At 44.7% G+C, this 23760-nt stretch overlaps 1 protein-coding gene across 6 annotated transcripts; it reads left to right on the forward strand.

Annotated features, from left to right (window-relative positions):
- Positions 1-844: 844 nt before the first annotated feature.
- On the forward strand, positions 845-21988 carry LOC129829716 (V-type proton ATPase 116 kDa subunit a 1-like). Of its 6 annotated transcripts, none has more exons than XM_055891593.1 (22): positions 845-951; positions 2439-2637; positions 4508-4586; positions 4704-4801; positions 4909-5049; positions 5743-5825; positions 6692-6818; positions 7088-7170; positions 7295-7388; positions 9894-10106; positions 11204-11354; positions 11718-11857; positions 12396-12565; positions 12682-12772; positions 12929-13047; positions 13282-13498; positions 13633-13740; positions 13861-13971; positions 15768-15785; positions 16358-16475; positions 16606-16777; positions 20781-21988. In XM_055891593.1, exons 2-22 carry the CDS (start codon positions 2521-2523, stop codon positions 20872-20874), a joined length of 2544 nt encoding a protein of 847 aa, XP_055747568.1. In that variant the 5' UTR covers positions 845-951; positions 2439-2520; the 3' UTR covers positions 20875-21988. The 6 variants fall into 6 exon arrangements, with proteins under 6 accessions (XP_055747568.1, XP_055747592.1, XP_055747601.1 ...); XM_055891617.1 differs by having other exon boundaries at positions 846-951; positions 4909-5037; XM_055891601.1 differs by having other exon boundaries at positions 847-951; positions 2464-2637.
- Positions 21989-23760: the final 1772 nt, after the last annotated feature.

Here is a 23760-nt window from a genome sequence, read left to right on the forward strand (position 1 = left end):
GTTTTTCAGGATAAAAAAGAAATGGAATGGAATTAAGCACAGGCAAAATCCTAGAGGAAAACCTGTTTCAGTCTGCTTTCCACCAGACACTGGGAGATGAATTCACCTTTCAGCAGGACAATAACCTAAAACACAAATCTACACTGGAGTTGCTTACCAAGAGTCAGTGAATGTTAGTGGTTGAGTTACAGTTTTGACTTAAATCTACTTGAAAATCTATGGCAAGACCTAAAAATGGTTGTCTAGCAATGATCAACAACCAATTTGACAGAGCTTGAATATAAAATAAAAAAAAGAAACATGCTGTAATCGCTTCCAAATGTGCATTGACTCAGGGGTGTGAATACTTACGTAAATTAGATATTTCTGTATTCCATTTTCAATAAATTTGAAAAAATGTCTAAAAACATGTTTTCCCTTTGTCATTATGGGTTTTGTGTGTAGATGGGTGAGAAAAAGAGTGAGAAAATAACTCAAGGGGTAGGAATACTTTCTGAAGTCACTGTATGTTTTATCCTTCGAATTTTGAGTTGACGGGTCTGCACCCAGATCTGTGGCTTGGACAAGTTTAATTGGTAGGTAGCATAGCGGTTAAGAGAGTTGGGCCAGTACCGGAAGGTCGCTAGTTTGAATCCTCGAGCCAACTAGGTGAAAAATCTGTCATTGTGCCCTTGAGCAAGGCATTTAAACCTAATTGCTCCTGTAAATCGCTCTGATAACACATTCTTTTAACGTGAATGCCAACAATTAGATGTTATCTTCATATGAGTTGAGGTGTGCATCATCATGATCATCAATATTATGCTTAGGTGACGTCAGTCATGTGAAGCGCACTAGCCAAGCCTCTGGTTATGAAGGCTGATCAGCTGATATTTCGTTGAGCGCTGTGTGTGGAACAGCGTTGAAAACTGGGAGCCGGGAGTGGAAGACTAGTAGCTAGCTCCAACAATAGTAAGAAACGTATGGTTTGGTGACAGTATTCGTTGTTCAATACCAGCATTGTTTACAATATATATATATATATTTACCCCTGTAGCTAGTAAAGCAAACGTTACGGATGATTCAGTAACATTCACCAGCTCGCTAACGTTATCCGGTTACCGTAGCTAGGTTTAACTTGCTATGCTAGCTATGATTTAAGATTAGTTAGATTTCTGTCAAAAGACGTCAAATAGCCAAATAACCTTAGTGTCAGTCGAGTAAGAACGTTAGCTAGTCATTTTGTACTGTAATATAACATTGTTGTTTTTGCTGAACGTTAGCCAGCGTACGTTACCAGAAAGTTTGAGGTCCAACAAGTGCTTCGCCTGCGTCCTGGCGAACTAGCTAGCTTGTTATTAATGTTTGTTAGTTAGCTAAATTAGCCAGTTAGCCAGCGGTACAATTAATTGTCAGTTCATATCGTAGATATATGCTGGCAATTAACTGTACCGCTGGCTTCCGAATTTTATAGCGAACTGCTTTGTTCTTATAATGTAACTAACGTTAGTTAACGAGTAACGTTAACCACTGTCAAAACACACAAACACTAACGTTAGATAAGACTCACTGCCTGATTCGAGCTGTCAAGGATGCAGACAAAAAAATGGTCACGCAGATATGCTAAACAAGCAGTGACCCGACAAAAAAGATCCTCTTACATGGACTTTAATGATATAGTTTGCTAAATGTATCCCCACTAGTTCAACCGTTGTAGTTAGTGTTGATATTGACGACGTAATCCTGCTTGACTGGTAAATCAGATCACATGATGCGGTTTAATCCATAGCTAGCTAGCTAGCTAAACCTGTTATGGCACTCGAGGCATTTGCACTTCAAGAACATATGAATATGTGTGTTTAATTTACTTATAATGAGTAAAGTGTGAACCTGTTGTCTGTCCTGAGTCAGTTTGCACCCTAGACTGAGAAACTCAAAGGCTTGGCTCGAAAGTCTGTCATTGATTGTACAAGATGAGATAGGGGGCCTATTGTGAGATGAAACTGAATAAGGGTCGTACTGTCACATATGATGGTACTTTTACATGTATTATGGTTCTTGAAGAGTGGCTCCCCAGTTTCATGACAAAATAATGACTAATGAGCCAAACTGAATTCCTGCAAAGATTATGGGGGCTAGATGCTAGATTTTTTTCTGAAACATGCCTGCTCCTCACTTAAGTATAAACTATCACATCACTAATACAGAATGTTTATTAATGCTATACAATTAGGGTCATCCTTACAACACACATTAGAAGAGGGTGCAGGTCAATATCTTTTTCTCTGAAATTACACTTCAAATCATAAAGTTAAGGCCATTGTAGTGTGAAGGAAAACAACACAAGGGAACTTCGTTGGCAATGTAGGCTTATGTATTCTCAGAGTTGGCTGTCTTTTTGAAAACATTGGAGGCTCATTCCTTCTGGTGGGACTCAGCTTCTCCTGTTTACTGTGCAGGTGACGTTTTCAATCTTCAATCTAGCTAGAAATCCAGGAGGATCCCATTGATCGCTGAGCAGGTGCACCACATTACGCCATCATGGGGGAACTCTTCAGAAGTGAGGAGATGACCCTGGCCCAGCTCTACCTCCAATCAGAGTCTGCCTACTGCTGCGTCAGCGAATTGGGCGAGATCGGAATGGTGCAATTCCGTGATGTGAGTTGTCCAGGCTTCTCTTCCATTCGTCATTGTGCTGCTCTAGAGCTAGACTATGCTTATTATCTCTCCTTTCCTATTTTGAGTGCTATTCGGTCTGTCAATCCATCTTCAGGCTATATAGATCTAGAGCAGTGTAATGTATGGCTGTTAACAAAGGACAAACTCAGGAAGAAGGTAGATGAATATGGTAGTCTGTTGTAGTAACATCGAATCAGTCAGATGGTTGTGAAAGCACATACCTTGGCGTCTGCAACATTTTCATCATGTGCACATAGCTGACTCTTTGACATGACATCCCTCCTGGGATCATATGGTGTGGGGGGAAACCAAGGCAGTGTTTCGGGCCGCCGCTGCTAAATCGTTGCCGACACTCCCACAAAAATATTATTATACATTTTTGGGATGGCATAATGTTTTAATTTGAAACATAAATGACTAACACCTGAAGTAGTATGTAGGAAATATAATGGACCTAAACATTGGGGCCCCCATTGATTTTAGTTTTTGAATCACTCAGATAGCATAAGAACACTGCAAAATGTGTAGAATTGCAGGAAAACTTTTGTCTCTGTAGCCAAGAGGGCCTCAAATGTTCTGTTGGGGATCGCGCTACTGACCATGTCCACACTCACCACCTAAGCCCCGTTTTGTTCCAGAAAAAACCCTGGAGTTAGTGTACAAAACATTAGGAACACCTTCCTAATATTGAGTTGCACCCCATTTTGCCCTCTGAACAGCCTCAATTCGTTGGGGCATGGACTACAAGGTGTCAAGCGTTCCATAGGGATGCTGGGCAATGTTGAATCCAATGCGTCCCACAGTTGTGTGAATATGAATGGATGTCCTTTGGGTGGTGGACCATTCTTGATACTCATGGGAAATTGTTGGGCGTGAAACACTCCGCAGCGTTGCAGTTCTTGACACTAAAACAGGTGTGACTGGCGCTTACTACCATACCCCATTCAAAGGCACTTAAATCTTTTGTCTTGCCAATTCAACCTCTGAATTGCACACATACACAGTCCATAGTCAATTGTCCCTACTTTAGCCTGTCTCCTCCACTTCATCTCTACACTGATTGAAGTGGATTTAACAAGTGGCATCAATAAGGGATCATAGCATTCACCTGGTCAGTCTGTCATGGAAAGAGCAGGTGATCCTAATGTTTTGTACACTCTGTGTATATTTGTAGCATTAGACTCATTGAGTCTTTGGTGTTTTTCAATGAGGTAAATACAGATGAGCAATGCCATGTTTCAGCCAATGTATTTGAAGCTGCTATACTGCATCAGTTAGGCTACAGTGCTTTTAAAGGGAAATTATATTTCAGATGGTGTCAACATAATTTAACTTTAATGCATTTTGCCGTAAAATGTCCTTTTTAAAAAGTCACCAGAAGTGAATTTCTCAGTCGTTCTCCCCCCAAAAACTCACTGGTGTGCATGCCCCCAGACTGCCCCGGCATAAGGACATTCTCCCCATTCCCCCATACCAACGTTGCCACACGTTCTGAAAAAAATCCTAGGTGAACACTGAAAGGGACTAGCTGTTGTACCCAGTATGTTGTTATTATACCCTTTATTTGGTTGTATTACCTCTCCTCATTCATAAGACCAAATGACAGCTAACTGGTGTCCGCACTGTTTTCAGAAGATATTAGCAATGCTGTTTTCGCTCTGAGGTTTCCTGGATAAGTTATTGCATTTTTATAGAAGTAACCTAAGTTATAATTTCTTTGAATGCATCTTAGTGTTATGACACAATGTTTGTCTCTAGTTGTATGTGACAGATAATGGCAAATGGATTGAAGGCATTTTTATCCCTGCGATGGCAAAGGTTTTGAATAGTTTGCGTGTTTGCATTACAGTTGAACCCAGACGTGAACGTGTTTCAGCGCAAGTTTGTTAACGAAGTGCGTCGATGTGAGGAGATGGACCGCAAGCTTCGTGAGTGAGCTCAAGTGTTTAACCCATTGCTTCACTCATTATACTCCCCCATATTTACAACAGCATCACTGCTATTAGTTATCCCTACTCAGACCCAGTCATCTCGCTCTCTCACAGGGTTTGTGGAGAAGGAGATCAAGAAAGCCAACATTCCAATGGTGGACACGGGAGAGAACCCAGAGGTCCCCCCCCCTAGGGACATGATTGACCTGGAGGTAACTTCACCCTGTTTTCTCTTAGAATCCACTCTGGTTACAAAGTGCTCAACTCACCATGTCCCCAGCTCACTAACTCCCCCATCACCCTCTGTCTGTCTCTATAGGCCACTTTTGAGAAGCTGGAGAATGAGCTTAAGGAGATCAACACCAACCAGGAGGCCCTGAAGAAGAACTTCCTAGAGTTGACGGAGCTCAAGCACATCCTGCGCCGCACTCAGCAATTCTTCGACGAGGTCAACTCCACTGTACACAAACCAGTTCACTATTTATTCACAGAGTTTCTGTGCCTGCCTTATTGACTAGGCCCCTTGCGGACTTCATAGTGAATCATAGGATTATATTAACCTAGTATGGGTCAGATGTCTGCATCCTATGTACAGTATATGGTAGCATAAGGCTTGTGTATTTATAACGGTTCGGTAATTACATTCCCAACCCCAGACCAGTTATTCAAGTTTAATGATGCACCTAGGTTACATAGCAGAGTAATACGCCATACACAGATAGTCATTCACATATGACCGAGACGAGACTACCTACTGTCTGTACTTTTGACCTGCATCAACTCCACTCCACTGAGTTTGCAAGCAAAGCTACTTGAACTTAGAATGTTATCACCTATTTTACAAGCGCTTATGAGGTTGCATGGGGGTAAATCATTCAGCTGAATGTGTAGCTTTTTTTGCCAATAATTTACGGTTCATATAAACCCTAGCTAGCTGTTTGCAATGTTTTCTAAAGAGCCTGGCCTGTGTTCAATATCATGCTCCTGCCGACTGAACTGTCAAACCTTCCCAGGGTGTAAATCGTTCCCCAACAAAGCAAGCCAGTTGTTCCTGAAAACAGGGATGCATTTAAAATGCTTTTTATCATATGTCTAATTGGTTGAAAATATCTTGGTCTAAATGTAATGGTTGTCATTCTCCACTCCGCTGCAGATGGAGGACCCCAACCTGCTGGAGGAATCGTCTACCCTGATGGATCCCGCTGAAGCAGGGACCCGTCCTCCTCTCAGACTGGGGTGAGTCTGAGTCCTTGGTCCACTCTATTAAGGATGCATTAGCCATCTCCTCAAGACTTAAATGTCAATGAAAAGACCGTCATCACATTACTTCCTGGAGTTGGAGTCAGTCAGTGTGAAACCTAAATGGTGGACAAGCTCAGGCTGTCAGATTAGTTGGGCCACTAAGGTCACATGACGGGGTGTGTGTGGCGGTGCTCTGTGTCTCTCTGCGTACTCAGTCCCTAAGCTGACAGCCCACATGCTCTGTCAGTATCGGTGGACAATTGAATTGATACGTGGTCACATACATTCTAGAAGAGGGGGACTTCAAAGTTTGTCATCTATTTGCAGACAGAGACAAAGAAAATAGATTTGATTAAATGTCATAAAGTGTAAGCAAATCGGGGACAATTTCAACAGAAAATGGTGGGAAAAAATCACTCTCAGAAAACCGTAACTAAAATAGCTCAATACTGTGGTTGTGGCAAAGTTTAGCGCTCATTTGGTAATGGATTGCTTGGTACGGATGCAGTGCCCCAAGGCCCTAGGGCTTCCTATCTGATGTCTGTTTGATGCTCCTCCATGGCTCCCATGCCCTCAGCTACCATTCCTATATCCACCACTATCCAGAGAGGATGTTTTCATCAGCAGTGCTCCCATCACCAGTGTGAACAAACAAAATCAATGACCTCTGTCCTTATGTGCCCACGTTTCATTCTGTAATGCCATTGCATTACGGACTGATCTTGGATCAGCTCCAACTTGAGCTGCCATTTAGGGCCCTAACTCATTGCAAATATCAAACACCTTATTTTGAGATGAGGGATACATTTCGTAGCTGTTCTACTGTAAATGCTGATCCATGCCTTATCGTCCTCCTGTAGGTTTGTTGCTGGGGTGATCAGCAGGGAGCGCATCCCTACGTTTGAGAGGATGCTGTGGAGGGTTTGCCGTGGTAACGTGTTCCTGAGGCAGGCAGACATTGAAGACTCACTGGAGGACCCTGCCACGGTCAGTAACTATTCACTGATACTAGTATAATAATCTGGAGGGTTTAGGGGAACAAAAACTGTGCAGGATTTTGTGTGACCTATTCAGTGGTATACTGTTGTACCATGACCGCTTGGTGACATTGTGTGATTGTCATATGAGTGGCATTGATCTCCTTATTCATGCTACCTCATCCATACTCTTTATGATAGAGCAGACATATCACTATTAGAGAATGTTTTGTCTCCTCTTCTCTTCACTTAACTCATGTTGATATGTTTCCGCTACAGGGTGACCAGGTCTACAAGTCTGTCTTCATCATATTCTTCCAAGGAGATCAGCTGAAGACTCGGGTTAAGAAGATATGTGAAGGGTAAGGGGCTATGATTGGTTGAGAAATTCAAGAAACACTAACTAATCTAGACATGTTGTAGTTGGTTTTCTGTTCTGCTCCAGGCATTCTGGTTTGATCAACCCCTCTCTCCTTCACCTCTCAGGTTCCGAGCGTCACTGTACCCCTGTCCAGAGACCCCCCAGGAGAGGAAGGAGATGGCTGCAGGGGTGGCCACCCGTATCGATGACCTGCAGATGGTACGACCTGCCTGGCCTATTGTAACACAGACAGGGAGTCCACACAGTCAGCTAGCAAAACTAACAGATATTTACGTCATGTCTTGTTACATAAATTAAATCTAACAGATCCTTACATTTTCAAGTGAATTAGTCCTTCAATATTTCATCTGTTTTCATTGTGAACTTGATCTGGGCTCTATCATGGCTTCTGATCAGTGTTCTGTTTTCCCTGTAACTGTATACTCAGCTGCCAGAGGCTGTGGTGGAGGGGAGTGGTAGGTGACCACATGAGGTGTGTGGCTAATTCAAAAGCGGTTTTAGTCATTCGTTTGAGGAACGAAACCTTCTTTCTATTGTTCAACATGACACTAGTCATCTTTTGATGTGATTTTTGGATAGGCCTTTATTTAACTTTCTGCTAATGTTAGTCTTTTGCGTCGTCAGGATTCTTGCTCTGCGTCTTGCTGCTTCAATGTCCGCGGAAGTTTCAGTTCCTCTTTCTGCCATTTCCTCTGTACTGAGCCATCAAGCCCTCAGCCAAATTGTGATGAATTGGAGGGAAAGACTGATACTAGATTAGTTCCCCCAGCAGTGTTGCAGTAATAGATATTTTATCTATCACACAAAACCACAGAGGAGATATTTGTTGATCACATTAGGGAGGCCTTCAAATTGAGTTAACTTCTGTCTGTTTGCAGTGTTCATATCTCAACGTTCTGGCTTCAGTGTCTGACTCACTCAACCTCTTTGGCGGTAGTGCATCAATGGGCTGGGTGGAGCTGGGTGTGAAAAAGTTACAGGGAGAGGTCAGAAACGGTTGTCACTCGTGCCGTGCCAGGCCCATGAGTCGGCTGAACTGGATCTGCCTCTGGCCTGGCTTTGGGAGAGCACCTCTAAACCTGGCACAGTGACTCACTGCTCTAAAACGGGGCAAAAACAGTCACGGGACTAGGAGTAAAGGACAATCCCAACACAAACACACCACTTTGGTATTATAATCCAGTGTCTAACACCCTGTCTCCTTTTGCCAACTGTGTCTGGTGACCCAGGAACAATGCCTGTCTCAGTGTTTTCTGTTTTTTGCAGCTGTTGAGCAACATGTGAGCTGTGGTCTTTAGAAGTCCAGCCCACACAGACAGAACTTCAGTTTAGCCTTCCATGGAACAGCAGCAGCGTATGGTGCAACACCATCCCTATACGAAGAGAAACCCAATACTCCCTCTGGGAATACCCAGTTCTGTTGTTGTGTTCTGCTCCAAAGCCCTACGTAGTCTGGTGGTGCAGACGGTTTGCACTTGGATGGACAGGAGGCTCCCTTTCCTTGTTTGGCTAGGAGGAACCCTCACTCGCCTCGTATATAGGAAACCAGCTGATCATCAGGGTGGTTTACACTGAGTTCAGCCAATTAGCCACCCACTCCACTCACATAGTGACCACATTTACTACTCACATTCTCAGGAATGGGCTTAGCTTGAAGTTTAAAAAAAATGAGTCACTCACAATGCACTTCTCTCTGATAGACAGACACCCAGTGGTGTGTGTTTCAGTGGTGTGTGTGTGTGTGTTTCAGTGGTGTGTGTTGAGAATCTCTGTGGTTCAGGATCAGTTACAGCCCCCAGTGTGGACAGAGCGTGAGCGACTCTGCATTACGTTTGGCAGGGCCCCTGTCTGCCAGAAATGTTAGCATCCTCTCATTGCCAGTAAGTGCCTGGGAATGCTTGCCTCGCTGTTTGAAGGTCCACTGTTATGCCCGTCGCTACGGGGGCGGGATAGTCGTCGACAAGAGAGAAGGGCGAGGGTGGAGGGGAAATGCCCGGCCTGCTAGTTTGGGAGTGAACAGTGTGTGTTCGTGGGCATGAGAGGGGCTCAACAACGTGGGCGAGAGTGGGTGTAGGGTAGCGGCATGTTAGCAATCCGCTGATCATAAGACATTCACTTGATATGAATCAGTGCTGCATACCTGAGAACGCCTCCGCCGGCTCTTACGGGAAACCCTGCTATGCTGGGTCTGATATAACCCCTTATCAAACTTGATCACATAGTGCACACTGTCCAGCAAAGCCTTCTATTAATGTGAACCACCTCCACAAATAAGAAGCGGAACATGACTCATTGCAACAGCACTTGCTGTTCTGGACATGTAGGGAAGGCACACTATGTAGACCAATGCCACTCCCCACACAATTCTAGCGTTGAGTGGAAACTACTAGAGGATTGTCCTGATTCCACAGTCTCCGACCCTGGCCTACATCTAGGCCTGCATCTGTTTTCCATTTGAGGTCGGTTTAGTTAGGCGCATACCTTTGTTTGTTTAAATGCTGAGTGCGAATGTGTTAATTGAGAACTGCCTGCAAACCTTGTCAGACACATGAACAGCCGGTAGACTTGTCTAGGACAGAGCACCTGAGCTAGTTACACAGCTGGATATGTTCTGTACCCAGCCACGCAAGGTTTCAACTACAGTAGCATCCTAGTCGCATCTTGTCTCCATATCTCAAACCCTGATCTCCTTCTCCGCTGCAGGTGCTGAACCAGACGGAGGACCACAGACAGCGGGTCCTGCAGGCTGCAGCCAAGACCGTCAGGGTGTGGTTCATCAAGGTGAGGAAGATGAAGGCTGTCTACCACACCCTGAACCTGTGCAACATCGATGTCACCCAGAAGTGTCTGATCGCCGAGGTGTGGTGCCCCGTGTCAGACATGGACTCAATCCAGTTCGCCCTGCGGAGAGGCACGGTGAGTCGAGTGGACACCCGTCTCGACTAGAGGCGTGGGGGAGGTACAGGAAGTTTTAAGTTGCGTCCCAAATAGCACCCTATTACCTTTTAGAGTCCATAGGGCTCTGGTCGAAAATAGTGGGACTGGGTTCATATCCCGTATCTATTTAATGGGACATTTCTATCATACTGTTTAGGTCAAGTTCATTTATGGAGAACACCGTAGCATTAAGACATTACGAACCAGCGAGCCTCATAGTCGCCAGTTAACCCAGCTTTGAGACCATTATGCCTGGACTCTGCTAGGCCGTTAAGTCGTAACAGATCCAGACTGAGAGACAGTGCTAACAGGACGTGGAGAGGCACTGCGTGAGTGCTGGGTATGTGAGGATTTCACACTTATCATGAGGCTAGATTCCAGCGGTATCAGGACGTCATGCTGTCCTCTTCTGTAGTCCTGTCCTCTTCTGTAGTCCTGTTCTGTTGTCCTGTTCATGCCAGTAAGTGCTTAACCCTGTCACGCACAGCATTCAGTCTCCATGCTGCATTTATCCCACCAGGCTATTTTTACACAACATGTCTCGTTGAGAAACACGGGGATATACTGCCCTCAATACACACAACGATTCTACTTCTATCTCAGCCATCAAACCATCCCTTGGACAAGCTGTTGTCCTCCACACACAGCAGGCGTGGGAGATCAGATGATACATGTAGTATGAGAGATTCATCTCCAAATCAGCTGTGGAAATGAGTCTGTCATATTCATCTGATTTATTGAAGACGTTGTTGCAGATCTTTGAGTGATGGAGGTATGGAAGGTCCCAGTGCCCAGTCTACAGACTAATGGGGAAAGCAGGAGGATTCCTCTCATTCCTGAGTGCTGAGGAGATCCCAGGCCAGCTGACAGTCAGACTCTGGCTGGAACAATGCAACATCCCTTTGTTAGACACATTCATGGGAGATTGAGCTAGCAGGGCAACTCCTGCTGGTCTCAATGCCTTGTAGGGCTGAATACCTCAACTCCCTGTAGAGGTTAACAGAGTGGTATTGTTGAGTCCTCCTGACCATTCTCTGAGCGTGTTTCTCAGGCCGTCTTTCTGTCTTGGTCTCCAGGAGAAGAGTGGTTCCACCGTCCCCTCCATCCTCAACAGGATGCAGACCAAGCAGACCCCGCCCACCTTCAACAAAACCAACAAGTTCACCTCGGGCTTCCAGAACATCGTAGACGCCTACGGCATCGGCAACTACCGCGAGATGAACCCAGGTAACCACATCTGACACGATCAACCTCCTCTCTCTCTCGCCATCCTTTATTCCCCTTTTATCATTCAACTACCTATTGTTCAAATAATAGGCATTGTTGTTTCAATAACCTCACTAGGCAGCAGACTTTTATTTTGTAGGGATCTCATAACTCACATCATGTCTATGTATCCAGCTGGCTAGATCACTGTGCCAAAGCAGGTGATAAATGTTCACCCCCGGTGCCAAGTCTATTTCCCCCATTATCACCCCATCACTGTCGATCATGCTGTATTGTGTATCACTGGTACGTGTGAACTTGGGTTGGTTCACTCTCCCATTCCACAATGTGTACGCTCATGATTCCCTCCCTCCCTGTCCCCAGCCCCATACACCATCATCACCTTCCCCTTCCTATTCGCTGTCATGTTTGGGGACCTGGGCCACGGGGTGCTCATGACCTGCGCTGCCCTCTACCTGGTCCTGAGAGAGAGCCGCCTGGTCGCCCAGAAGAACGACAACGAGGTATGGACAACACTACCCCTGCCATCAGCCAATCAGCTCCATCCCTCACCCCTTATCCAGCCTCTAGCTCCATTACTGGGAACTTAACAGGGCTTGGTTCCCTCTCTGCTTTAGACAGATTCTATGGCCCTAACACTGTAGGTGCATCATGATGGCCAGTTGATGCTTTTTGAGTGTGAATAAATAACCAAATCCTTCTATGGCTAAAACAAAATGTAACTGAGACCAGATTCTAACAGTGTAAAGTATCACTTCTGGTCTGTGTGGATGTTCGATGTGGTGCGCGTTCAGCAGGACGCAATATTTTGGAACATTCAGATAAAAAATATTCTATGTAGAACAAACATGCCTCTGACGTGTAGATTAAGGAATCACTTCGGCTCTCATGTTTTTTCTGTCTGCAACGTTCTACAGTGTTTTGCAACAGAACGTGGCCATAGTTTGATTCTAACAGTGTAATGTGTCACTTCCTGTCTGCGGGTGTAGATGTTCAACATGGTGTTAGATTCAAACAGTGTCACTTCCTGTCTGTGTGTAGATGTTCAGCATGGTGTTTGCTGGGCGCTACATCATCCTACTGATGGGCATCTTCTCGATCTACACCGGCATCATCTACAACGACTGCTTCTCCAAGTCCCTCAACCTGTTTGGCTCTGGCTGGAGCGTCAGGCCCATGTTCGACCTCCGCGTTAACAACCTCACCTGGTCGTAAGTATCCCTCTCTGTCGGTCTCATGCTGTCTGTGGATTGGATTATTTTACCTCCTGGACCTTGTTGGCAGTGCCCTCTGTGAAGTGATGATTCATGTTTGATGTTCTCCTCAGGTTTCAGACACTTGATGAAAACAAGGTTTTACAGTTGGACCCTGCAGTACGAGGAGTCTTCAATGGACCTTACCCCATTGGCATTGACCCAGTGAGTACTCCGTCTCTGTGAGAAAATGCTGAAATCCCCTTACAATAAAGATGGATAGTGAGCAAAAAAAAAAGTAATATTTTGATAAATGTAATATGTTACATTTTATATCATCCTGATTTCATTGTCTTATAACTGTTTGATTGTGTTCTTCAGATCTGGAACATCGCCACCAACAAGCTGACCTTCCTCAACTCCTTCAAGATGAAGATGTCAGTGATCCTGGGGGTCATCCACATGCTGTTTGGAGTGTCTCTCAGTCTCTTCAACCACCTGTGAGTCACGCTTAGAAGCCACAGTCCTTGTATATAGAGCACTGTCTATGAATTTAAAAGGGTTTATATTTCCCCAGCCTTATTCCTCTGCTGTCTATCAAAACAAGTGGTGCGGCACTTTTTAAAATGTATTTTAATTATCCCAGACTAACTTTAAGGAAACATGACAGTTTGTTTCCTGTCTGTACATGACTATTTTATCTGATGGTCAACGTGTCTTGTTCTTTTCTGAAGGTATTTCAAGAAACCCCTGAATATCTACCTGGGCTTCATCCCAGAGATTGTGTTCATGGCCAGTTTGTTTGGGTACCTGGTCATCCTGGTCTTCTATAAGTGGTTGGCCTACGACGCTCACACCTCCAGAAATGCTCCAAGTCTTCTCATCGCCTTCATCAACATGTTCCTGTTCAACTATAGCGACCCCACCAACCAACCCCTCTACAGAGGACAGGTGATCATTCCAGCCATCCTTTCATCTGTCAATCTGCCCTTTTTTTAATTGAGCGAGCCATTTTATGGTGGGATAATGTGTGACGCCCCATACGCATCTAACATCCCTCGTTCTCTCGTCCTTCCCCTCCACAGATGGTTATTCAGACGCTTCTGGTGTTGATAGCCCTGGCGTGTGTTCCCTGTATGTTGATAGTGAAAACCCTGGTTATGCGGCGACAGTACCTCTGGAAGAAGAACTTGGTACTGTACTAACATCTGCCATCCCACACACATTTGTTCCATTGAGTTCCATTGGGATCTGGAGTGTAGCGTTTGTGACCCCAGCAGTAACCCCTGTCGTCCTCTTGTCTGTTCCTCCAGGGCACCCAGAACTTTGGAGGGATCCGGGTGGGAAACGGCCCAACGGAGGACCAGGCTGAGATCATCCAGCATGACCAACTCTCCCAGCACTCGGAGAACGACGAGCATGAGGTGAGAAACGAGGATACCCCTAGCCTCCACTCTGTTGGCCTAGCATATATGAAGTATGTGACCAGAGTAGTCTATTATAATGCTGGCCCAATAGCGGACTCCATTAGATACTGCTGTAGGCAATATGATCCAGACCTAGCCCAGATGGAATAACCTTGAGTAATGAAGTCATCAGTCACATATAGAAACCCAACCCATTTACTTTACCAGAGCTCTCGTATTTCCTGCTTCACCAACAGCAGCATATAATATGTATTCATTATAGAAGTGGGATCTGGCAGGAGCAAATGAAACTGACCACAAAGCTAATCCAGCAGCTCTTTTTACTCAACATGTGCATTATTGTAATACCTACAAAAATGTAGTTTAATTTTTAGACGGTAAACAGTCACACTGAATCAAGTCTGTGGGATTGTTCTGTGTTCTCTCCCTCACCTTTTCAGGAGTTTCTGATAAACCTATGAAACGATACAACAGGCTCCTGTGAACCTCAAACCAGACGAGCTGTCAGTTTGTTTCTGTAGCTCTCAGGAAACAGTTATGGCTGTTAAGACGGAGCTTGCTCTTTTATGCTTCCAGGACCGAAGATTTATAGAGCAGCTTTCAAAGCGCCTCACACAGATTCCTCTCCTATCATAGTTGACTTTTGAAGTGGAGAGGAATTTTATTTGATTGGTTACTTTATTTAGCAATGTTAGTCTCCACAGTCCATGCCACTATAAACTATGGCCTTGGATGAGAAGCGATCTCTACGTGATTCAGTGGACGGGGCTGTGCTGGAACAAATCTTTTAATTCTAATATGTTGTATTCATTTCCAAGACCTTTTAGAGCCGTGTTACATCGCATGTTGATCATGGGAGCTCTGGCTCATTAACAAAAGGCTGGATGGATTGCAGTGGTTGCATGTATCACCATGCAATCTGCTTCAAGCCATTTATTCATTGCATAGTGTATTTCCAGTTCACTGACCAGACTGCATTTGTGTTATGTGTTTAGAGTTGTGCAGCTCCTCCCTCTGGCTAGCAGGTGTTCAGGCAGGCAGGGTGCTAAGTAACTAACACAGTAAATATAGCATTTCTGTTTTAACATAGAGGAACTCGTTTTAACAGGCCACCTTTACAGAATTCTTGCCTATAAACTACTCGGGTCATCTGGTCAAGTATCCAAATTACGCTAACCATGTTAATCCTCAACGACAGAACTTAATTCATTAATTTGTGGTAAATTGGGAAATACCGTCTTTGATCTTAGATATGGTAAATAGCTATACTACCGTTAACTAGGCTAAAGCTTTAGTTAGCTTTTCCCTAACCAGCCTTCCTGAATGGCTGAGCAGGGTGTAACCCAAACAGCCCAGTCCCACCTGCTGTCACTGTCAGAAGTGGGTCACCAACCCCATTGGTCATTACATTCCCCATCACTGTCTCCCCTGGCAACCACAGACGTAAACACAACAACAATATGCCAAAGACCAAAGGCCTATAGATATATCTGGAAATGTCACAGGAGAATGTTGTCACAAAATACTAAGCATGCACAAATGCATGCTTTTGGAGGAATCGCTATGCATCACCTAGATACCAGTGCCATAATGTTTTTATGCAGCCCCTTAGGAAATTTTTTCAGTAGTTTTGATCCAGTGCCTGTGATGACTGCAACACCTAATCACATTGTGTATATTATACATCTTCCTATGTTTAATGTCATTGTTTTCTCTTGTTTCTCTCATCACTGTGTCCTGTTGTCATGTCACCTGTCACTAACAAACCTAACTTGTTGTCAATCGCTTTCAAGGCACCCGAGGAGGAAGTGGTAAGCCAGGCACCCCCCCCCCCCCCCCCCCCCTTTCCCCTTACCCAAAGTGCATGTCTTGCTAGTCTCTCTATGCCCCTGCTTGTGTATGATCGTGTGTATCTCTGTCCTGCATGTGTGTGTTCTGTCCCCTGAGGCTGTTGACTGTGTGTGTGGTCTGAGTTTTTGCTGTCTCTGGGTGTTCAACGGATTCTTCTAAAGTGCAGCAGCACACTTGGCCGCACCCTTAGACTCGTAGTGCTTCCTTTCTGCCCCGATCCTGAGGTGGTACTACCATTACCAGCATGGCATATCCTGCAGAGCTCCTCATTTGTCTGGTTCATGGGTCGTAGGGAAGGAGCTTCTTGGGAGACCTCTGCTACAGAGGTCTGACTAGTGGGTCAGGCTGCTGTTTCTTGAGCTCTTTTAATCTGGTCAATGTCTTCCTCAATGTGGTACTGTTTAGCCATGAACTTTACTGTCGTTAGAGATTGCCCCGGACCTCATTTGGACCGGTCTCCCGGTCCCTGTACTGTTGTGTCCTTGTCCCCTAGGGGTTCATACTGGATGTGTGTTCTCTTTCCCTCCTCCAGTTTAACTTTGGGGACGTGGCTGTGCACCAGGCCATCCACACCATAGAATACTGTCTGGGCTGCATCTCCAACACAGCTTCCTACCTACGCCTATGGGCCCTCAGCCTGGCCCACGCACGTGAGTACATAAACCTCTCTCTCTCATGTTCTCCTCTCTCGCTGCGTCTCGCTCTCTACCCGTTTTGGTTTCTCTTTGAAAGGGTACAGTAAAACAGTTGACTTCCTTTTCTTCCTCTGTGATCCAACAGAGCTGTCAGAGGTTCTGTGGACCATGGTGATGCACCTTGGCCTGTCCTCCAGGAGCTTTGGGGGTTTCGTTGCCCTGTCCATCATCTTCGGGGCCTTCGCCGTCCTCACTGTCTGCATCCTGCTCATCATGGAGGGCCTGTCTGCCTTCCTGCACGCACTGCGTCTGCACTGGTGAGAGACACACTGCTCTCTTGCACATAGACAACATGTTTGTTCAGTCTGTGGCGTCTCAAACTGAGATCTCTAGAACCTTCCCTGCACTTAACAGCCACTGTAAGCTGTGGAGGGCTCCGTCTTCTGCTAGTCTGGAGGCCTCATTGACTTGGGTCAAATCGCATTTTATTGATCACATATATACATAGTTAGCAGATGTTATTGTGAGTGTGGTGAAGATCCGACAGTCCAGCAGTGTCTACCAGGTAATATCTAACAATTCCACAACAAAACCTAAAACACACAATCTAGTAAAGGAATGGGATAAGAATATATGGATGATCAGTGACAGAGCGGCTAGGATGCAGTAGATGGTGTAGTATACAGTATATACATATGAGATGTAATGTGAGATATGTACACGTTCTTAAAGTGGCATTATTCAAGTGACTAGTGCTCCAGTTATTATTAAAGTGGCCAATGATATCAAGTCTGTAGGTAGGCAGCTGCCTCTCTGCTAGTGATGTCTGTTTAACAATCTGATGGCCTTGAGATAGAAGCTGTTTTTCATTCTCTCGGTCCCAGCTTTGATGCACCTGTACTGATCTCGCCTTCTGGATGGAAGCGGGGTGAACAGTTGTTGTCCTTGATGATCTTTTTGGCCTTCCTGTGACATCGGGTGCTGTAGGTGTCCTGGTGGGCAGGTAGTTTGCCCCCAGTGATGCGTTGTGCAGACCGCACCACCCTTTGGAGAGCCCTGCGGTTGTGGGCGGTGCAGTTGCCGTACCAGGCGGTGATACAGCTCGACAGGATGCTCTCGATTGTGCACCTGTAAAAGTTAGGGTTTTCGGTGACAAACCACTTTTTTTTTTTCATTCTCCTGAGGTTGAAGAGTCGCTGTTGCTCCTTCTTCACCTGCATAAGTGGACCATTTCAGTTTGTCTGTGATGTGTACACCGAGGAGCTTAACTTTCCATCTTCTCCACTGCTGTCCCTTCGATGTGGATATGTTGGTGCTCCCTCTGCTGTTTCCTGAAGTCCACGATCATCTCTTTTGTTTTGCTGACATTGAGTGAGAGGTTATTTTCCTGACACCACACTCCGAGGGCCTTCACCTCCTCCCTGTAGGCCGTCTCGTCGTTGTTGGTTATCAAACCTACCACTGTTGTGTCGTCTGCAAACTTGATGATTGAGTTGGAGGTGTGCCTGGCCATGCAGTCGTGGGTGAACAGGGAGTACAGGAGAGGGCTGAGAACACACCCTTGTTGGGCCCCAGTGTTGAGGGTCAGCGAAGTGGAGATTTTGTTTTCTACCTTCACCACCTAGCGGTGGCCCGTCAAGAAGTCCAGGACCCCGTTGCACAGGGGGGGGTCGAGACCCAGGGTCTCGAGCTTAATGACGAGTTTGGAGGGTACTATGGTGTTAAATGCTTACATAGGTGTTCCTCTTGTCCAGATGGGATAGGACAGTGTGATGGCGATTACATCGTCTGTGGACCTATTGGGGTGGTAAGCAAATTGAAGTGGTTCTAGGGTGACAGGTAGGGTGGCGGTGATATGATCCTTGACTTGTATCTCAAAGCACTTCATGATGACAGAAGTGAATTGCTACGGTGTGATAGTAATTTAGTTCCGTCACCTTTGCTTTCTTGGGAACAGGAACAATGGTGGCCATCTTGAAACATGTGGGGACAGCAGACTGGGATAGGGAGAGATTGAATATGTCCGTAAACACTCCAGCCAGCTGGTCTGCGCATGCTCTGAGGACGCAGCTAGGGATGCCGTCTGGGCCGGCAGCCTTGTGAGGGTTAACACATTTAAATGTTTTACTCATGTTGGCCACGGAGGAGGACAGCCCACAGTCCTTGGTAGTGGGCCACGTCGGTGGCACTGTATTGTCCTCAAAGCACGCAAAGAAGTTGTTTAATTTGTTTGGAAGCAAGAAGTCCACGACGGGGCTGGTTTTATTTTTGTAATCCGTGGTTGTCTGTAGACCGTGTAAAGGAAGGAGCATGTCTTCAGTAGTTTCCTCCTCTGTCAGAGGGCATGGAGGTGTGGCTCAGCCCTGTAGTGCCCCCTGCTGGTGAAACTATGGTAACAGACGTTTTAGCTCTAGTTACTCTGGGCATCGTCTGAGCCCTCAACCGTGTGTGTCTCAATGGAAACAGGGCGTGTCTCTCCGTCCTACTTGTATTAAGCAGACCGGTGCTACTGGGAGCTGTGGTTATCCAGCGCTCACCTTCAGCTCTGTCCTGGTCAGGAACCTGGAACCTCTCTGCATCCCATAAAGCAGTGGAGGATTGTGTGTGATATGCTGGCCATCATGGAGAAACTTCTGGTGTCTCGGAACAGCCCTGTTGAACTGGAAGTGATCATCCACTAGCACCCTCGCACAGCACTGACACAGACCCTCATCACTGTATTTACCCAGCACATTGGAATCTAATGCTCCACTCTCTCTGTTTTTTTTTTTTCAAACTTATTTTTCTTAGTGGCCGCTAACTAACACAGTTGTAAATGTGATTTTGAACTGCCAAAGTAATGTCAGGCGTCTGTCAAATGTATAGCAGTAGTAAATGTTTATCTAGCTGTGGCCACCATGCATACGTACTTGCTCCTATTCCAAAACCATTTGATCCAGCCAGAGATTCCTCCAGTAGCTGAGAGAGGAGTCATCCCTTAAACACTTCTTGGTCTATTTTAGATTCTGACATTTTAGCTTCAATCAAATTCTGCCTCTGTACTCCAGCACTTTGGATTTGAAGGATACAATGACTGTAGTTAAAGTGCAAACTGTCAGCTTTAATTGTAGGGTATTTTCATCCATATCAGGTGAAACGTTTTAGAAATTACAGCACTTTTTGTACATAGCCCCCCTTCCCCATTTAGGGGACCAAAAGTATTGGGACAAATTCACTTGTGTATTAAAGTAGTTAAAGGTTTGGACCCATATTCCTAGTACACAATGAATACATCCAGCTTGTGACTCTACAAACTTGTTGGATGCATTTGCTGTTTGTTTTGGAGGTTTCAGATTATTTTGTGCCCAGTAGAAATTAATGGTCAATATCGTTTTGTAATCACTTTTATTGTATAATAAGAATATCATTTGTTTCTAAACACTACATTAATGTGGATGCTACCATAATTATGGATACTCCTGAATGAATTGTGAATAATGATGATCGAGAAAGTTAGACGCATAAATATCATACCCCCAAGACATGCTAGCCTCTCACCATAACAATAACAGGGGAAGTTAGTGTTTTGTGAAGGGTATGACATTTGTGTGTATCATTTCAAATCCAAAATGCTGGAGTGCAGAGCCAAAGCATCAAACCATTTGTCACTATCCCAATACTATTGGAGCTCACTGTAAATCAGTTTTCAGTCTAGGGAGGAATTACCATCTCAGATTCATAGAAACACAAAGCCTATCACTTTTTTTCTTTGTTTCTTTGCCTTAAATTTCTTAAAGAAAGTAGTGCTAGTTGACTACATCAAACATATCCCGCTAAGTTTTACCTTCTCTTGAAAGCGTATTCTAGTGGAATATTCTAGAGCCCCAGCCTACCCAGATGAACATCTACCTCCAGACATAGGGAGGAATGACAAGCATGTCTGCTTCCTCCACTGAAAGGTTATCCAGCCGTTAGTTTGCAGGGAGATTTTATAAATAGGGAGATGGAAAGAGGGTTGTGTTTCGCTTCTGAGGACCAGGCCTAGGCCCTAACGTGGGTGTGATACAAAGTGGGTTACACAGGGAGGTTGTGGAATGGAGAGCAGGGGTCATCTCGCCATCATCTCCGTCTGGCTTTGGCTTGACACAATCAGTAAGGGCTACCTATATTGCACCTCAAAGAAACTCTAGTTTAAAGGGACTCCAGACTTCCTTTCAAAAGATGTTTGTATAACCGTTGATGGTGCTGGACTAGTATGTCTGTGCAGCATTGATCTTTACGTTGATTGATTGTTATTGTAATATGCCTGATGTTAACTGTTGCCTCTCTTGTTCTCTCTAGGGTGGAATTCCAGAATAAGTTCTACGTCGGCCAAGGCTTCAAGTTCCTCCCGTTCACCTTTGAAAGCATTCTGGAGGGAAGGTTTGAGGACTGAACACTGTCCTGACCACTGCTTCTATAACCTCTCTGTTTCTCTTGACAGCCAATGTGATGTTGGTGTAAGGTAGACTCCACCCACCCTGGGTGTTGCCACAGGATCCCATGTGATTAACTCTGAGCTCGCTGGTCAGGATCTTGGGTAAAATAGCTCTTTTTGAAAATCTGAAGTTAATCACATCTGTATTTCATATCCTGGTGCAGTGATTGTTTTGTTTGTTCGATAAGTTATTTAATGTGTTTTTTTGTTGTTGTGAAACCTATCCGATGATGTGTTTGAACCTCCCTGTGAGAATTGCACTTCTGATCATTGTAAACGAGGACTAGCTTTCCGGTAGTCTAAATTTAGTTAATCTACAGATTGTCATTGATACAGTAGATGTCCATGGAAAATGAGAGAAAATGGCACCGGGCTCAAATCCAGTAAAGGCGATTACTGGAGGTCTTTAAGTGTTTTATTTTTTTAGTCGTCCCTTGTTCTTATCAACATCTCCCTCTCACGTCGCTGCTCATATTAATACACAAAATGTTCACCCACACATTCTCTGCGGCACATAAAGTCAGCCAGACCTCTACTGTAAAAAAAGTCTAAAGGGATTGAGTTCTACCGTACAATGACTCATGCTAGCAGTTTCTTTATGCGACGCAGTGAATTGAATCTCGTATGTATCAGAGGTCGATCTTGACACGTCCTATCATTTTCTGCCCTTTTGACCTGATGTGTTCTATACTGACTGCACTGTTTTGGTCTACACATATCTGTGATATGCAGTGAACTTTGGGTAACCTGTCTGTCACGTGTCATATTAGTGTGGAGTATTTCAATAGTGTAGAAAGTAGCTGGATTTTCTGTGATAATCCGTGACTATGAGATTGTTGGTCATTGTGTGTGTTGTTTTTGTTCCACACCTGTCTAATTAAGTGTGTACACCGTGAGTGTCGGCCCGTGTGAGGGGAGAGGGAAGGACAAACCACACAACGGGAATATGTAAAGGGGATCAGTGTATCGTCATAATTGTGAGACATCAACTAGATCTGTGTATGAGGGTGGTTGCATTGAGAATCTGTCTGTATGTGTTTGTCATTAAACAGGAAAGAGCTGGTTAAACAAACACATTTTACAATTCTTCTGGCTGGGATTGGTGGAGGGTCATACGTTTCAAGTGAGCAGTTAACAGATCAAGCAATTTAGTGTTGGGTTTTGAGTGTTTAAGGGTGTAAGATGCCGTTAAGTGGATAATAATTAATTGAATGCTAGCACCACACTTACTACCCCCCCCCAAAAAGTGTTGGATTTGAATGTATGTCAAATGGTTAATGAATTATGCATGCTTTCAATATACATTCACAAATGTCAAGGTCTAAGCCTGTGCTAAAACTGAAACTGGCTATATGAATACAGGGATGACAAAAGCCAAGCCAAGGGCACTTTCTGGTGGTTACTGAGTGTAGTGCCGGTATGGTTTTCAGTATCAGTGTCTCTAGTTTCTCAGCAGTCCCCATGAGGGAGCTATTGCACTGGAGTTCTCACTGGTCGAGCAGCCAAACACATTCTCACTGCAAAAGCTTATTCACTTTAATCATTCAAGTAAGGTAAATGTTATTTAGTAGACAGTGCTCTGTTCTTCAAAACTAGCTGTCAACGGAAGGACACTTAATTTGCACCGTAAGGGAACTTTTCCTTGGCTGTCCTACCAGAATCCGATATATGTGTAAAAAGGTCTTAACATCAGCTAAAACGTCTCCGTGACACATCAATTATTTGAATGACCTGCTCTACATGTGTACTTTGTGGCTGGAATGTGATATCTTAACGCTCCGTGCTTACCGAAATGAGTCCAGAAACGGCTGGGGACTTACCGTAGCACATCAAGGTACACTCATCCGCTCTCACATAATGGGTTTTTTCTTAAAGTAAACCACTTTTTATTCATTGCATAATGGATTGACCTGATTAAGACTTATTATGGCAGGGGATTGTGTAATGATATGATTACTCCAAAAATCTTAAGTGCACACTAGATATTTCTCCTGTTGCACAGCCAGCTCAGAGTCACATTGACCCTCTTATCCTGTGGAAGACAGCTTGAAAATAGAAGCCCCACTCAATCCCATAATTAAACCTGATCTGGTTTATCTCAAGGAATAAGGACAACACAAGGGAAGGCATGTCGAGGTGCTCCTCAATTGATCTATGTCTATGGGGTCTCTGTCTACATGGTGGGGCCCTGAGGCTGGTGTGGTTCTGATCCATGTGTTACTGTGACGTGCCCTTTTAAACAGTAGTCCTTAGACATTGGGAGAAAGAGGGAACACTGTGTTCTTCTCCTGACAATATTTTTTTTTCTAGGGCCTTCAACACTAGCCCCCCCATCTGTCATAACAGCACAAAGTAATAATAGTTGTTTATTTAGCGAACTTTTATTTCCCAGCGTGTCATGGATAAGCAGCAGTAAGAGCTGGCCTGCGTAAGAGGCCTACAATCCCCACTGTGTTTACATCACCAGCCCCCCCCCCCCCGTTGGTCATGTTTCAAAGCAGAAAGTAAGGATGAGTTTATTTTTCTCCTTTACCTAATTAAAATATACAGTGTTCTTTAACTGACCACAAATAATCTCCTTTGGAATGTTATTTTTCTAGCATGGTTACAAGAGATTTCTCCTGGGTCAAGAAATGCTTTTACAGCTGTTGTAATTGCACTGGCTCTGATTCTCAAATCTCTTCACATCCAATGATCCAGGTACAGTAAGATATAGGGACTTACAGGCTCAAGATGTGATATTAATCAATTAGGTACAAATATGTGCACAGTCACAGCTCTGTGGTAGGTATCACCCCCCCTCCCCATTTCAAAGCCCAGTATTTTGTTGAATAACTATTTGCA

This window comes from Salvelinus fontinalis, chromosome 2, assembly GCF_029448725.1.
Source record: "Salvelinus fontinalis isolate EN_2023a chromosome 2, ASM2944872v1, whole genome shotgun sequence".
NCBI lineage: Eukaryota > Metazoa > Chordata > Actinopteri > Salmoniformes > Salmonidae > Salvelinus > Salvelinus fontinalis.

Coding starts and splice junctions, on each gene's coding strand:
- LOC129829716 (XM_055891593.1), top strand. CDS start 2,521: ATGGGGGAACTCTTCAGAAGTGAGGAGATGACCCTGGCCCAGCTCTAC. Junction 7,389..9,893: donor GTATCGATGACCTGCAGATG/GTACGACCTGCC, acceptor TCTCCGCTGCAG/GTGCTGAACCAGACGGAGGA. Junction 12,566..12,681: donor GTTAACAACCTCACCTGGTC/GTAAGTATCCCT, acceptor TGTTCTCCTCAG/GTTTCAGACACTTGATGAAA.